Source organism: Lagenorhynchus albirostris, chromosome 20 (assembly GCF_949774975.1).
Source record: "Lagenorhynchus albirostris chromosome 20, mLagAlb1.1, whole genome shotgun sequence".
NCBI classification, from domain to species: Eukaryota; Metazoa; Chordata; class Mammalia; order Artiodactyla; family Delphinidae; genus Lagenorhynchus; species Lagenorhynchus albirostris.
Window position 1 is genome coordinate 38,579,718 of NC_083114.1, and position 15,967 is coordinate 38,595,684.

Consider the following 15,967-nt stretch of genomic DNA (forward strand, 5'->3'; position numbering starts at 1 on the left):
TTTGCGCTTTCCTCACCTTGGTTTTGGCTTCTCAACCAAACTCCTGTCTGATGACTGACAAAGATATAGAGCCAATAGGAAGCCAAATTGTCCCGGAAGGGTCGGCCTCCCAGCCAATAGAGACAAAGCAGCGAGAGTGGTTGCGCAGTGAGGCCCTTAGCAGGTTTGCTGGAATTGTGGCTATTGGAGGTCCTAATACGCGGCAATCATGGTGAGGTGGGGAGCAAGGAGAAGGGACACGGGGTAGGGATTGAGGAATGGGGAGGGGTGTCATGGGGAGTTTGGGAGGCGTAGAGGCCTGGTGTTCGATTGAAGGAAGCGGCTCCAGTTTGAAGGGGGAGCGGACCGCGGTGAGGACCGAGGCAGGGAATGGGGCTCCTCGCAGCCTCCCAGCGTTAATCTCAGAGCTGGAGTTCAGGGCATCCAGGCACCTCCAGAGTGGAGGACGATGCGTACAGGAGCCTCCGAATCAGGAGCTGCGCCGGGCCGCGTTTGGCCCCGCGCGCTGAGCCCTTCCGCTCTGTTTCAGTCTATTATGTCCTATAACGGAGGGGCCGTCATGGCCATGAAGGGGAAGAACTGTGTGGCCATCGCTGCCGACAGGCGCTTCGGGATCCAGGCCCAGATGGTGACCACGGACTTCCAGAAGATCTTTCCCATGGGCGACCGGCTGTACATCGGCCTGGCCGGGCTCGCCACCGACGTCCAGACAGTGTAAGTGTCGGGGGTTCCCACCTACACCCAGGCTTCTTCTTGGACCATTCTTGCCTAGCGGCTCGAGTGGCGTGGGTGTTAGTCATCTACTAAACAACATCAGTGAATCTGAGACTTTGCCGAACACCGTAAGCGATAGAGTGGTATCCTAACCAACTTAGCAGCATTTACTTTGTGCCAGACACGGTGGAAAGCACCTTACATCCATGGACTTTAATCCTCTTAACCACGTTACCATGTTGTCCCATTTTGCAGATGAGGAAACTGAGGGTCACAGAGAGTGTATTGCCCAAGATGTAAGCTAATGAATGACCCCCAGGATCCCAATCTCTGAGGCCAAAGCCCATGCTCAGCCCCTAAAGAACTTCAGGTCTAGTTGGGAGAAAAGGCAGGCATACAGAAAGATAACTAACCCATAATAAGATAACTAACCCTTATTAACTGCTAGAGCAGTTACCTAGTTGACAGTGGTTCTGTGAGAGAAGGGAGAGTCTGGGAGATGAAATAGGTGGCTCTTGTGATGGTCCGGGTGTGAAGGTTGTGGTTCTGATGGGGTGGTGAGGTGGGAAAGGAAAAGAAGGCATTTCTGAGAGTTGTTGCTGACCAACCTTAGTGGCTACTTGGATATTGTGAGGCCAAAGAGTTAACCATTGAAGTCGGGGTTCGTGTCTTTTTTATTTGTTATTAGTATCTATTCTAGTACTTGGCATGTAGGCAATCCAGAAGTGTTTTAAAGGTGATTTCTCTTTTGAGCATGTTGACTGAAATACGGGAATTGGGAAGACTGGTTTTAGGGGAAAGGTGACGACTTTGATTTTGATACCAATTTTAAAGGGACAAGGCAAGCCAAGTAGAAACATCTTCTGAGCAGCTGGGGTCTTGAGATTATATCTCAGGGCTGGATAGGCATTGGTGATGTGTTAAATCTATGGGAACAGATTCTGGAGAGACAGAATACACAGAGGGAAAAAGTAAGCTGCAGCTCCAGAGCTGAACTGTATATTCAGCAGTCAGTTGGGGAAGAAGAGAGGCCAGTGGAAAAGAGGGTCACCGTTTCAAGAGGGAAGATGTGGTCACAGGTGGCCTAAGGAGCAGCAGTTCCTGGACTTTGTTCTTAGAAGATTGATAGTTCACTAAGGTGGGTGGGAGCTTGTCAGAAAGTTTTCTCTCTCATTTCCCTTAAACCTCTCTAAAGTCTCAAGAACATATATTTTGGAAATTCTTCCTGAAATCTAACCCAACCAGCCCTTTTTTTCCATTGTTGGTGGAATCAGAGAATGACGGCTTAGCATTCCTGTCAGTATGAAGGCCCCCATCAGCCTTCCTCTCTCCAGTCACTGCTGTTCCCTTCACACTATTTCCTTTTCTTCAGGAGCCTCTTCTCACCGAGTTTGCATGTTTGTGGGCAGTAATTGCTACCTTTGCTGGGCCTCAGTTTCCTCACCTGTATGATGCTTAGGTTGTGTCTAAGGCTCTTTGTTCTGGTGTCCTGTTACTCATTGCTCTGCTTCCAGCATGTATGTCACTGGTCTGTTCCCTGCAGGGCCTATCCCTGGGCTCTGAGATGGGACTGGAGGAGGTGCGGCCTACTTTCTTAGGCGCCTTTCAGTCCATTAGCAGCAGCTGCTGCTTATTAACACCCATACATTATCTCACAAAATAAGGTGACTTATTTTGTCCCTATCTTAAGTGTCCCTATGGAAAACTTAAGTGGTAAGGTGAAGGCTTAGCCCAGGTCAGCTCTCTCAGTTCACTGCTCTTTCTACTGTAAGCCGCCATGATTATGTCTGCAGGCAGACTCCTACCCAGAGTGTACTGTATAAGCTATTCCTCAAAAAAGTGGGGGGAGAAACCACTTCTTAACTCCCCTTTTCTCACCCTAAAAAAAAGTATGAGAAAAAGGGTTAGCAGAGTGGCATGTTTATGGGTAGAAGTGTTGGACAAGACTGAGAAGCGGATGTGAGGCTGGACTTCTGGTAAGAAAATCAGAAGAAAATCTGGCAGATGGGGAGGAGTCTCGGCAGGGGCTGGGATTGTGTGTCTCCATGAGGCGGACACCAGGGGACATTCAGCAATGACATACTAACTCACTTTTCTCCTTTTACCACAGTGCCCAGCGCCTCAAGTTCCGGCTGAACCTGTATGAGCTGAAGGAAGGTCGGCAGATCAAGCCTTACACTCTCATGAGCATGGTGGCCAACCTCTTGTACGAGAAACGGTGAGTAGAAATGTAGCCTGGGACTCGGGGAATGCAGAGACCTTTGATTGGGCAAGTAGTATGGAGGGGGGCACCCAGGAAGGAGATTCCTCCTCCTTGACTCATTTCTTATTTGCTGGATAGTATCCTTATTTTCTGAGTCTTTTCTGTGGACCTAACAACCAAATAGGAAAGAAAGGTCTACTTCAGAAGAAGACAGGGAATGCAAGCAGCAAGTGAAGTTGCTCCCAGGAAACAAAATTAACGCTACCAAAGTGTGCCCTGGCGTCTCCCAGCCAGGAGCCACCCTTACCCAAGAGCTTATTCTGTTGTCATTAGATACTCTGGAATACACGGAACCTAGGAATTGGGTATGTTAACTTTTGACATCTGAGGACTTTATGATGAGAAAAAAAGGGGCTCCTAACTGTAGAATTCAGTGCAGAAGCTGGAATGAAATTGAAGGGAGAACCCTGTAGGTACTTTCCCCACCCACCTCTGGGCAGAACTGGGTGGCAAATGGGAATGTAAATTGATACAGCCACTATGGAGAACAGTATGGAGGTTCCTTAAAAAACTAAAAATAAAACTACCATATGAGCCAGCAATCCCACTCCTGGGCATATACGTGGAGAAAACCATAATTCAAAAGATACATGCACCCCAGTGTTCACTACAGTGCTATTTACAATAGCCAGGACATGGAAGTAACCTAAATGTCCATCAACAGAGGAATGGATAAAGAAGATGTGGTACATATATAAAATGGAATATTACTCAGCCATAGAAGGAACAAATCTGTGCCATTTGCAGAGACGTGGATGGACCTAGAGACTGTCACACAGAGTGAAGTAAGTCAGAAAGAGAAAAAAAAATATCGTATATTAAAGCATATATGTGGAATCTACAAAAATAGTACAGATGAACCTATTTGTAGGCAGAAATAGAGACACAGATGTAGAGAACAAACGTATGGACACCAAATGGGGAAAGGAGGGGTGGGATGAATTGGGAGATTAGGATTGACATATATATACTACTATGTATAAAACAGATAACTAATGAGAACCTACTGTATAGCACAGGGAACTCTACTTAATGCTCTGTGGTGACCTAAATGGGAAGGAAATCCGAAAAGGAGGGGATATATGTATACATATAGCTGATTCATTTCATTGTACAGCAGAAACTAACACAACATTGTAAAGCAACTATACTCCAATAAGAAAAGAAAAAAATGGCCATTAAAAAAAAAAAGACTGGGTGGCAAGAAGACAGGTTAAGCTTTTTTTCTTTCCTTTTTTTTTAACTTTTTATTTTGAAATAATTTTAGACTTTATAGAAAAGTTGCAAAAGTACTCTTTAGCTTTCAAAACTAAGTTTTTGCCATTTCCATACCTGGAGCAATATTACTGTCTTTTTACTATTAAAAAATAAACAAAACAAATGGTTACCTTTTTTTTAGGTTTATGTTAATATCCTCAGCTATGAATTGTCTGCCATATGTAGTAACCATGTTTATCAAAATCCCAAATTGAGAAAGGCTTAACAAAAGATCTTTTTTTTTTTTTTTGTGGTACGCGGGCCTCTCACTGCTGCGGCCTCTCCCATTGCGGAGCACAGGCTCCGGACGTGCAGGCTCAGCAGCCACGGCTCACGGGCCCAGCCGCTCCGCGGCATGTGGGATCTTCCCGGATCGGGGCATGAACCCGTGTCCCCTGCATCGGTAGGCGGACTCTCAACCACTGCGCCACCAGGGAAGCCCCAAGAGATTTTAAAAAACTGGTTCATGGGGGTGGGGGGAGAGGTCTTTATTTTTCTTTCTTTTTTTCTTTTTTAATTTAGGTGTAATTGATTTACAATATTATATTAGTTTCAGATATAGGGAGGAAGTCTTACAAAGTTGTACAGATTAACTCACATTTCGGTATATATTTAATGGCTCATGTTTACTCATAATAAAAATACAGGACATTGAAGCTGACCTGGAAAATTCTAGATTCTCAGCTACTGTAACCAGGGGCTTTCTCTACAAGCCCAACTGAAATCATTGATTTTCCAGCAGGATAGGCTAATGCAGTGATTTGCAAAATTGAGCCATGTACAGACCCTTTTTAAAGTAAATAACTTCTCATGGACCCCAGAGAATCCATCCAAGCACCTCTGTGAAACACTGACCTTTAGGTGGTACCGTGACATCGACACGACTGGAAGTACAAACGCAGGCCCTGAGCCATGTTGTATTTAGTTTTAAGGTTGTTACCCAGATAATACAGGACATTCTTATATTAACTTTGTTTTCAGTTTATTGAGAGGAAAATACAAAATTTAAGATTTGTTAGAGAAATTTGATACCTAGGGATCTGTTTGAGAAATGCCAGATCAAAGCACGCTACTCCAACCTCTTCCTCCACCTTACAATTATTATTTTTTTATTTAGAATTATTTTTTTACAGAGTTGTAACTTAAGATCATGCCCGTAGAAATTACTGAGAGCTGATATAAGACATGGAAAATGTCTGTTTACTTACTGTTTCTGTTGAGGATAGTGGCTATTACTTTTTGAGTATTTTCTATTTAAATATCCCTAAGATTGATTCTTCTTAAAGCTCAGTGTCTAGAACAAGTTTCTGATAAGCTATTATTTCCTAATGGCAAACAATGAAAATAACCCAGCTCACTGAGTATCCTTCTTTGCTTTGTCTGCTGGGAGACTCAGAACAAAACTTTGTGTTTTGTCTGAGTGTCTTGTATTCTTGATTTTGGGGTTGTTTTTTTCTTTAGTTGGTGCATAGGAAGGACTTTTTTTTTTTAAATTAATTGAAGTATAGTTGATTTACAATGTTGTGTTAGTTTCTGGTACAGCAAAGTGATTCAGTTATACATATATATACATATTGTTTTCATATTTTTTTCCATTATGGTTTATTACAGGATACTGAATATAGTTTCCTGTGCTATATAGTAGGGCCTTGTTTATCTATCTTATATATAGTAGTGTGTATCTGCTAATCCTAAACTCTTTAATTTATCCCTCCCCACTCCCTTTCCCCTTTGGTAACCATAAGTTTGTTTTCTATGTCTGTGAGTCTGTTTCTGTTTCATAAATAAGTTCATTTGTGTCATATTTTAGATTCCACATAAGTGATATCATATGGTATTTGTCTTTCTTTTTCTGCCTTACTTCACTTAGTATGGTAATCTCTAGGTCCATCCATGTTGCTGCAAATGGCATTATGTTTTAGCTGTTTGGTTTTATTTTTCAGTGTTTTTTCTACAAACTGCTTCAAATCCTTTTTTGAAAGGAGTAAAGGTATAGGTGTATAAATAGAAGATTGAATGGTGATAGGACCTGGATGAGAATAGGGAGAGTAGGTTAAAAAAAAAACAACAGAATTCCCAAAGAAAGGAAGAGGAAGAGAGGGTCGGGGTGAGGAGGATATGAAGGTAAGTGTCAGAGAAAAGAAGAAAAAGTCTTAGAGCATTGCTAGATGCCAGGAGAGGGGGAAAGGGGATTGTCCCAAACGGGCCCTCCACTTTCCTCCCTGGGTCTGGGCCGGGGCCTTGTCTGAACAGGCCTGAACAGGAAAGTGAATGTTCTTGAGCTCCACTTTCTCTCTCTGCTCCTGGCCCCCACAGGTTTGGGCCCTACTACACTGAGCCGGTCATTGCTGGATTGGACCCGAAGACCTTTAAGCCCTTCATTTGCTCTCTAGACCTTATCGGCTGCCCCATGGTGACTGAAGACTTTGTAGTCAGTGGTACCTGCACTGAACAAATGTACGGGATGTGCGAGTCCCTCTGGGAACCCAACATGGTGAGTTGGTGGCATGGAGCGGGGCTGGGTTCTCAGGTGCCCGCCCCTTGGCCATCAGGGGAAAATGTGTTTACCTGGCAGGTAATGGGAAGAATGGTGCAGGTAGGAAAGAAAGCCACAGCTGCTGAGCCTTGGAAGGGCATCCAGAAACTCCATCTGCCAGGGCCTTGGCTCCCAGGGAGAGCACCTTCCATGAAGAGACCTCAGTCAGATACAACAACAAATAATTCCCCACGTTGGGTTTACAGGGTTCTCATATCCATTCATTGAACACACATTTAACAAGGTATAGGGTTAGGGGCAGCTCAGGAGAATGGGCTGTGGAGTCAGGTTGTCTGGGTTGGAAACCCAGATCCACCTACCATCTCATTAGTTATGTTCAGGGTAAGTCACTTTACTTCTCTGTGCCTCCACTTCCTTAGCTGTAAAATGGGGATAATAACAGAATCTATTTTATGAGTGGTGGTGTGAGGAAATCACCTGGGAAGATTGGAACAGTACCTGACAGGGTCGGCTGTTATGCCAGCTCTGCCAGGCTCCGGGGAAGCCAGATAGTCTGTCTTCGAGGGCTTATTGCAGCCTAATGAAATAGGACAGACCCACAGATACCTGCTGAAATGAAGTTTGCCAGGAACAGGAGGAAAGAAAGGGCCTGGCTGGCAGAAGGAGCAGCCTGTGCAAAGGTCAGAAGTACAGGAGGGGCCCAGTGTGTTCAGTGACTGGAGAGAGCTTGCTGTGGCCGCTGGCGTGTGGGCAGAATGTGGGGTGAGAGGAAGGAGGAGAGTGAAATCGGGATGAGACTCGGAAATGCCTTGGATACCACGCCAAGCAGTTGGAACTTTTTTTTTTTTGAATTTTATTTTTTATATAGCAGGTTCTCATTAGTTATCCATTTTATACATATTAGTGTATGCATGTCAATCCCAATCTCCCAGTTCGTCCCACCACCACCCGCCCCCCCCACCCCGCTTTCCCCCCTTGGTGTCCATACCTGAGTTCTCTGCATCTGTGTCTTTATTTCTGCCCTGCAAACTGGTTTATCCGTACCATTTTTCTAGGTTCCACATATATGCGTTATTATACGATATTTGTTTTTCTCTTTCTGACTTCACTCTGTGTGACAGTCTCTAGATCCATCCACGTCTCTACAAATGATCCAGTTTCGTTCCTTTTTATGGCTGAGTAATATTCCATTGTATATATGTACCACATCTTCTTTATCCATTCGTCTGTCGATGGGCATTTAGGTTGCTTCCATGACCTACCTGGCTATTGTAAGTAGTGCTGCAACGAACATTTTGGTACATGACTCTTTCTGAATTATGGTTTTCTCAGGGTAGATGCCCAGTAGTGGGATTGCTGGGTCGTATGGTAGTTATATTTTTAGTTTTTTAAGGAACCTCCATACTGTTCTCCATAGTGGCTGTATTAATTTACATTCCCACCAACAGTGCAAGAGGGTTCCCTTTTCTCCACACCCTCTCCAGCATTTGTTTTTTGTAGATTTTCTGATGATGCCTATTCTAACTGGTGAGAGGTGATACCTCATTGGAACTTTTTCTTCTGACATGGTGTCAAAGGCAGTAAGAGACCTGAGGCACCAGAGGCCTGCAGGTCGGTGTGGCACTGAGGTCCTGAGCAAAGAGAGTGGCAGTGGGGGAGCGGGGCAGCCAGAGTCTAGAGTACTTGGTCACTTAAAACAGAAGTGAGCGAGGTGGAGATGCTGAGGACACTTGAGTTTTCTAGCTAAGCCAACCAAGATAGAGGATGTGGTGGATGCAACAGGTTTGGGGGGAAATGGGTTCATGGTTGGACAGGTTGAGTTGTGCAATACTTCTGAGCCACCCAGGAGGAGAGTCCATGAGATAGCTGGTAAAGCACATAGGAGCCACGGGGATTCTTCCCCCATTTTACAGAAGAGGAATTGAGGCTTAGCGAAGGGACATTGACTTGCTCAAGGTCACAATGCTGGTTAGCGGGGGAAGTGCAGGGCTTGAACTATATCTTACGTAACCTTGCTGCCTTCTGAGAAGGAGGTGAGGGGGCTTCTCGCATCCAGGGAACCATCCCTCACTCCAGACACGGGAGGGGCCAGAGCTGGGCACCTTGAGCCTAGAGAAGAGAGAGTTAATGGGCCAGACCAAGTGAGGGTCCAAGGCTCTGGGGATTGAAAGGTTTCTGCTCTGTCGGCAGGACCCAGAACACCTGTTTGAAACCATCTCACAAGCCATGCTGAATGCTGTGGACAGGGATGCGGTGTCAGGCATGGGAGTCATTGTTCACATCATGTAAGTGTGCACTGGGAGAAGTCTAGAAGCTCTGCAGACACGTGCCTCTCCCCTCCTGCACAAACACCCCATCTTCCCAGCCCCCTAGTCAGGTGTGAAATAAGAAGGGTGCTTGCAGCAGGCCCGGGATAACAGAAATCCATGCTTCCTAAGGGTGGCAGCTAAGGTGGGAGCCTACCCAGATTCCCCTGGCCTCCGTCTGGTGAGGCTCTGTGTCCCCGAGTCTCCTCCCCTTGCTCACAATAGACATTTCTTTCCTTCCTGAGCACTGTCCCCAAAGTCTCAGGGACCTTTGTGGGGATGAGCCCCAGCAGAGCTACTGCAGATTGATCAGAATAAATCCTGGGTGGCTCCTGTCCTCTCCCAGCTCACACCAGCATGGAACCCACAACTGTGTGGTGTGCTGAGCCCTGGGAGTGTTTTCCAACCCCCCAGCCGGATGCCTAACTGCCACCCTCTTTCCCTCTTGCTTATTTGGGGCTGTCACCAGGAACCTGGTATCCTCCCAACAGCTTTCCTTGGGAACCTCCCAGAACAAGCATTTGGACCCTTTTGTTATGGGGTAACCTGCTTAATTACCGTGAAAAACAGGTTGGGGCTAATACAGACAATTTACCACCCCAAGGATCTTTTCCCTTCACTGGAGTGAAACACCTCACACCTCCTTCCTAAGTTACTTGTTCTCTAGGCCTGGGGAGCTCCTTCCCTGCTTTGGAGCGCTTCACACTCCAGCCCTGAATCATCCCAACTCTTGACGGCTCCACCTATGGAAGTTTCTCCATTCTCCCCTTCCTCACCACAGGCCAGGAAAACAAGCTAACATTAGTGTAACGTGGGCAAAACAGTTAACCCCAGAGTTAGGACAGCTGTTCTAGTTTGTTCTGCAGTCTAGAATGGGTGTAGACGTTCTGTGACTTTCTCCCTCTGCAGTGAGAAGGACAAAATCACCACGAGGACACTGAAGGCCCGGATGGACTAACTCTGTTCTTCCCAGAGCCCACTTTTTTTCTTTTTTTTAAATAAAAGATTTTCTTTCACTCCTGCTTCTTTGAGTGTTTTACCACAGATCTCTGTCCCCAGTTGGGCAGTTACAAATAGCTACTCGGGGTATAGCTCAGCCCTCAGGTTTTCTTGACTTGCAGCGTGCTCCACCGGTCCACCAGTGGGGATAGTATCTACAAATCACTTGTTGGGTACCTGCTGTGTGCTAGGCCCTGCACAAAGTGCTTTACACATTCTAAAATTTAATCATCATATTGACTCAAGGTAATATACATTAATTATCCTTGTTTAACGAGTTAAATAACTTGCCCAGGGCCACTTTGTGATAGGGCAAAGATGTCAACCCATGTTCCATTTGACTCCAAAGCCTAGCATCCTTTTTACTCAACTCTCGGAAAACGCTTATATCTTCTTTGTTTCAGGTAGAAATTTGGCCAAGTGTCCATAAGTAATATCCTTGCACATCAGTGTTTCTTTTTTGTGTGTGTTTTTTTTATTTTTTATTTTTGGCTGTGTTGGGTCTTTGTTGCTGCGCGCGGGCTTTCTCTAGCTGCGGTGAACGGGGGCTCCTCTTCGTTGCGGTGCTCAGGCTTCTGATTGCGGTGGCTTCTCTTGTGGAGCACGGGCTCTAGGCACGCGGGCTTCAGTAGTTGTGGCACACAGCCTCGGTAGTTGTGGCTCACGGGCTCTAGAGCACAGGCTCAGTAGTTGTGGCACACGGGCTCAGTTGCTCCGTGGCATGTGGGATCTTCCCGGACCAGGGCCTGAACCCGTGTCCCCTGCATCGGCAGGTGGATTCTTAACCACTGCGCCACCAGGGGAGTCCCCACATCAGTGTTTCTTAACCTTAGCTGCATATTAGTCACCTAGGGAGCTTCTAAAACACAGGTATTTTGATCCCATCCCTGATTTATCTGGCCTTTTAAAGGGGCTGGGGCACCTCTTTTTTCGAAAAGTTCCCCAAGTGATTCCAGCTTGCAACCTGTAGCAGATGCCCTAATAAGCAAGTAGTTCCTAAACTTTAGCCTCCATTAGACTCTGGGGGGCTTGTTAAAGCAGGGGTCCCCAGTGCCTGGGCCTCGGACCAGCAGGCGAGCGAGCGAAGCTTCATCTGCCGCTCCCCATCGCTCGTGTTACCGCCTGAACCATCCCCCACAACCATCTGTGGAAAAATTGTCTTTAATCCCTGGTGCCAAAAAGGTTGGGGGTCACTGTGTTAAAGCACAGTTTCTGATTCAGAGCTGCAGAAGGCCCTAAGAATTTATGATTCCCAGGTGCTGGTCCAGGACCACACTTTGAGAACCACTAGATTTTTTTTTTTTTTTTGGCTGTGTTGGGTCTTCGTTTCTGTGCGAGGGCTTTCTCTAGTTGCGGCGAGCGGGGGTCACTCAACGTGGTGCGCGGGCCTCTCTTGTTGCGGAGCACAGGCTCCAGACGCATAGGCTCGGTAGTTGTGGCTCACGGGCCTAGTTGCTCCGCGGCATGTGGGATCTTCCCAGACCAGGGCTCGAACCTGTGTCCCCTGCATTGGCAGGCAGATTCTCAACCACTGCGCCACCAGGGAAGCCCGAGAACCACTAGATTTTAAGCTAAACGTTTAGATGGAGAACCGGAGGCACATAGATGTGACTTGTTAAGTCAGCAACATAGCTAGTCAAGGGAGAGCTAGGACAGGTGTGTCGGGTGTGTGGCTCCCAGCAAGTGTTGGTTCTACGCGGCTGGAGAAGTGAGGGGCTGTTGGTCCATTCCTCAGCGAGTGTGGTAATGGCAGCTGACAGGCAGATGGTCCGGTGCCTGTGCTCTTAACCATTGCTTATTAACTGCATCTGAGAGTGAGTGACCAAAGTCATTGACTGTTCTTTCCCCAAACTCAAGCCATACCCTGATTTAGCCCAAGCAGCCCCTAAAACTGGGACCAAAACCTTTTAATTATGAAAAAGATAGATAAAAGGCTTACTTCCGAAGGACTCATACATAACAGGTGTGTACACAAACCTTTTTTGAATTTTATTTTTTTCCTCGGGTTGGAGATTCACCTTAACATGCATGCATCTTAAAACAGTAACAGGGTCTCGAACTGTTCCGAGCAGACATTTGACAAGCACAGGGGGTTGAAAATTCCTATTTAAAAAAAATGGAAATTGCAGTGGGAAATTGAGAAGTCACACACATATGGTGGGGTGGTCGTTTATCCTGCTCCCCCAAAAGCTGAATCTAAACTTCATTCACATTTTTTTATTACAATGACCCGACCTGATGCTTGGGTGTGCTGAGCCGCACCAGGCCTTCCCCCAAAGGTTGTTGGTTCCCACTTCCTCCCAAAATGGCTCTGAGTAAGGGGAAGGGGCTCCTCTGGAAGTTTCCTCCCCAGCCTCCAAAGGATTGCCTGCCGGGGACAGCCGATTCTCCTCGTCCCTCTGGAGACACTCTTCATAAGTGGCACGTTTCAGAAGAAGGCCAGGGCTGTGTCACAAAGCCGCCTGCAGATGGCTGGTAGATTTGGGGGCAGTTTGAATGTTTTCCCTTTGATTCCTGTGCTCAGGCTGGAGCCTCCTCCCCACATTTCTGCCAGAAAAAAGTGAGGTCTCTGGTACTGGGGAAGCCACAGGTCTAAGGCCAGAGCTTCCTAAGGGTTGTTTTAAACACACTGTCCCTTCTGGCCCCTAACACTTGAGTAGCTCAAATGCTGGGGATTGCTGAAATTTCTTCTCTCCCAACCTGAATTGGTAAAAAGACAATTAGGAGGGTGGGACTGGCTACTGAGAAAAGTCCTGGGTCTTTGGTCCACCTCCCTGGGGCAGGCCCTGGCAGACTGTGAAGAGGGGAAAGTCAGTAGGGCAGGAGTATGTAGTCCCAAGCCCTGAGCGCTACCAGGGTACCTGTTTGAGGCCTAAAGCACAGGCAAGAGAAACAGAAGTAGGAAGAGGGAGAAGGGATGACGAGCTGCCTGTGGAGGGAACCTAGGGAGTGCCACTGAGAGCAGCCACAGGGGCGACTCATAGCACATCCCACAGACCAGTAACCCCTGAGCTAGATAAGGAGACATCGAGCATTGCCTCAGGCTGTGCTTCTGGAACTGCTGGCTTCCTAGCCTGCCCCATAACCCCCAAACTGCAGGGCACAGGGAATGAGCTTGCACTAGGGGACAAAGACTCAGTGGTTCATTAATAGGAACAAGGGCCAAAGGCCGCCTTCTAGTGGTCTAGGTGGAGTTTTCAGAGAACCCCTTACTTTGGTGGGGAGACCTGGGAGACTAGAGTTTTCTCAGCCATAGACTTTCAGAAGAGGGGCAGGGCGGGAGAAGCTGTGACTGGTTAAATGGCAGAGGGAGAGAATGGAGAAAAATCCTGCCCTGTCCCCATCCAGGCCTCACCCAGTCAGCCACATTCTATTCTTATGCCTTTGTTCTTGGGAGACCAAATTATTCTGGGATGCCGTAAGACCATTCAGTTTTTCTTCATGGCTCCAAAGAGTGATGGTGAGGGTAGTCACTTCCCCTCAGACACCTGCCCAGAGAGGGCATGGTGGGACTTGGAGAAAAAACACAAAGGTTTGGGGATCACTTCACTTTCTCTACATTCAGACTGCAAACCAAATTTAACATCTTCATCGTTACAAAAAGAAGAGAAAAAACTTGTATAAAACCAGATAAATAGCTTTTAAACATTTGAATGCCAAAGGAGTTAAAGGACCAAACCCAAGGTTTTGAAGATAGCACAGAGAATGAGCTTTAAACAAAATTTAAAATCCACCAAACCACAGCTTAAATGTTTTGACCCAGTCAACAATACTGTTAGAAAAACAAAAAGAGCATTTAAAACAGAATGCTACCTCTCAAAATGTAAACAATATACAAAACAAAAACAAAAGCCCACAAAAACTCGATGTTAAAGAAGTTAGATACCTGGTAGCTCACCTTCAACTGAACACAACTGGTTACACTTTTCGTACACATGATGGCGACATGATCAGCAGACCAAATGCAGGAAGCCGAGGGAGCCCAAGGTTGTGGAGGCTGCAAGAGGACAGCCTGAAAAGCTTGGGAGATGCTGGGCTCGCCTAGGAGCAGATCCAAATTTTCATTCTTGATTAGGAGGTGGGGAAATCAAGTCCAAACATTATTCCTACTAATCCCTTCCTAAGTCAAATTTGTTTTCTCCACGAGCCACTTGGTTCCAAGTTCTTTCGGTCACTTCGCGGTCTTGCTGCTGACGTTCAGAGCTACCTACAGCCCCTTCCTGGGGCCAGGGCAGTTGTTTGGCCCCTGTCTGCCTCTTCCAGAAGGGTTCCAACAGCCCCAGTAGAGTCCAAGAATGCGGTCTCCATTCCTCCCTGACCTAAATACCGTGGGTTGGGCACAGAGATGGTGCTTGTTCCTGCTCCAGAAGCTGAGCTTGGCCAGGTTTGCAGGGAGCCAAGGAAACCAATCCATTCATTCAAAATGGTTCCACACACTTTCCTTCCATTTGCGGAGTTATCTACAGGTTTTACCGTGTCTCATCCCAAGACCCCAGTTCCTGGTGAGATGGTGAGAAGACGCAGGAATGTACCTCCCTCAACACAGGGCTGTCTTCTCTCCTAGCCAGACCAGACTGCTCTGACGGCATCGCAGAAGGACACAATTCTGAGGCTTAGGTAGCCGGCTCAGAAGGTGGGTAGAGATCCTGAAGGAAGCTGCAGGATGCCCCTCCTGAGGAGGCTTGCGGGTGGCAGATCTGCGAAAAGTCTGGGGGGCCATCGAGGAAAACCAGATCCAAGGTTGGGGCCAGGTTGAATCGCACATCAAGCCTCCAAATTGGATTTCCCAGGTCAGATCCTCAAGTGGCTCAGAAGCAACCTCAGGCTTGGGTGCCACGCTCCAAGGTGGGGGGCACCACTCCCTGCTGGCCACAACCATCCAGGTGACAAACCACAGGGAGTCAGATTACCTACATGGCAGCCCTGGGGGTTGAAGAGGTATCTCTGCAAGGAGCACCCCAGGCACATGGAGATCTGCCCCCAACTAAAAGCTCACCTACAAATGAGAGTGCCTGGGAGAAGGTCAGAAGGAAGTAAATGGATGGAGGGCATAGGACCTCATTCGATACTCATCAGCTTTGCTGGGCTTTCCCAAGGGGAAATAACCGTTTAATAAGCACGAGGGTCCTGTTATAGCCAAAGGTGCTTTCTAGTTCCTCTTGACTCAGTGGGAGGCTTTACAGAGAAGACATCTGAACTCCAGGGGCCGAGAGAGCCCAGGAGCTTGGGTGGTGATCATGGGGTTCTCTGAGAACCAGCTGTCCAAGAGCCCAGCAGCCCCCGACCCCTTACCATCCCATGAGGATGAACTCACTCCCCTCTGAGATCTTTGATTCTGATCCAAGATGCCTGATGTTGATCTGGAGTGTTCCTTCGGGAAGAACAGCACTTAGATGGAGGAATCATGTAACATTTCACTTGGAGCTGAGGCTGAAAAAGTGGAGGAAGCTGTGCACAATACTCCATGAAGTTAAAAGTTAACCTCGACAAGATCAAATGCAGCAGGGAGGGCAGAGGCGTCTAACGCCTCTCCTGTGGCACCAGAGCGCTTTGCTCTGAGAGGACCCTTCGCTGGGTCTATGGGTGCTTCTCTAATCGAAGGGAAGTGAGAGCAGGTCAGGGATGGGGAGGGTGGATAGGGTGATGACATACATCGTTATAAATAGCAAATCTGGAGCAACGAAATTTCAGAAACAAAACCCAAATAAACCCACAAAGTCATCTCTAGCCCCAAGGTATCTTAAAAAGTTACAGGGTAACAAAAAGGAAACCCCTTTTTAACCTGGGTCAGATGGGGGGGAAATCAAGGGTAAGCAGGTGAGGTTACATCCTGTGAGCACGCGCACACACAGCACATCCCCTCCTCTCCAGCTAGTCTCTTGCAGTGTCACAGGCTGCAGTCGCATTGCTAAAGCCCTCCCCTACCCGCCA

At 47.2% G+C, this 15,967-nt stretch overlaps 1 protein-coding gene and 1 long non-coding RNA gene across 2 annotated transcripts; one reads left to right on the forward strand and one right to left on the reverse strand.

Moving 5' to 3' along the window:
- The first annotated feature begins 52 nt into the window (after positions 1–52).
- PSMB3 (proteasome 20S subunit beta 3) lies at positions 53–10,053 on the forward strand. Its single transcript, XM_060134481.1, has 6 exons — positions 53–211; positions 530–714; positions 2,825–2,932; positions 6,551–6,728; positions 8,922–9,016; positions 9,947–10,053. The coding sequence occupies exons 1-6, from the start codon at positions 209–211 to the stop codon at positions 9,993–9,995; spliced, it is 618 nt and encodes a 205-aa protein (XP_059990464.1). The 5' UTR covers positions 53–208; the 3' UTR covers positions 9,996–10,053.
- Positions 10,054–12,004: 1,951 nt separating this feature from the next.
- LOC132511220 (uncharacterized) lies at positions 12,005–15,951 on the reverse strand. The gene is made up of 2 exons (XR_009537553.1): positions 13,935–15,951; positions 12,005–13,548 (listed from the first exon to the last, which is right to left on the reverse strand). It is a non-coding gene; the product is annotated as an uncharacterized LOC132511220 (long non-coding RNA).
- Between the last annotated feature and the right edge of the window lie 16 nt (positions 15,952–15,967).

What these genes read in the sequence shown, in the direction of transcription:
- PSMB3 (XM_060134481.1), top strand. An exon ending in AACCTCTTGTACGAGAAACG is followed by an intron (nt 2,933 to 6,550) that starts GTGAGTAGAAAT and finishes TGGCCCCCACAG; the next exon opens with GTTTGGGCCCTACTACACTG. An exon ending in GGAGTCATTGTTCACATCAT is followed by an intron (nt 9,017 to 9,946) that starts GTAAGTGTGCAC and finishes CTCCCTCTGCAG; the next exon opens with TGAGAAGGACAAAATCACCA.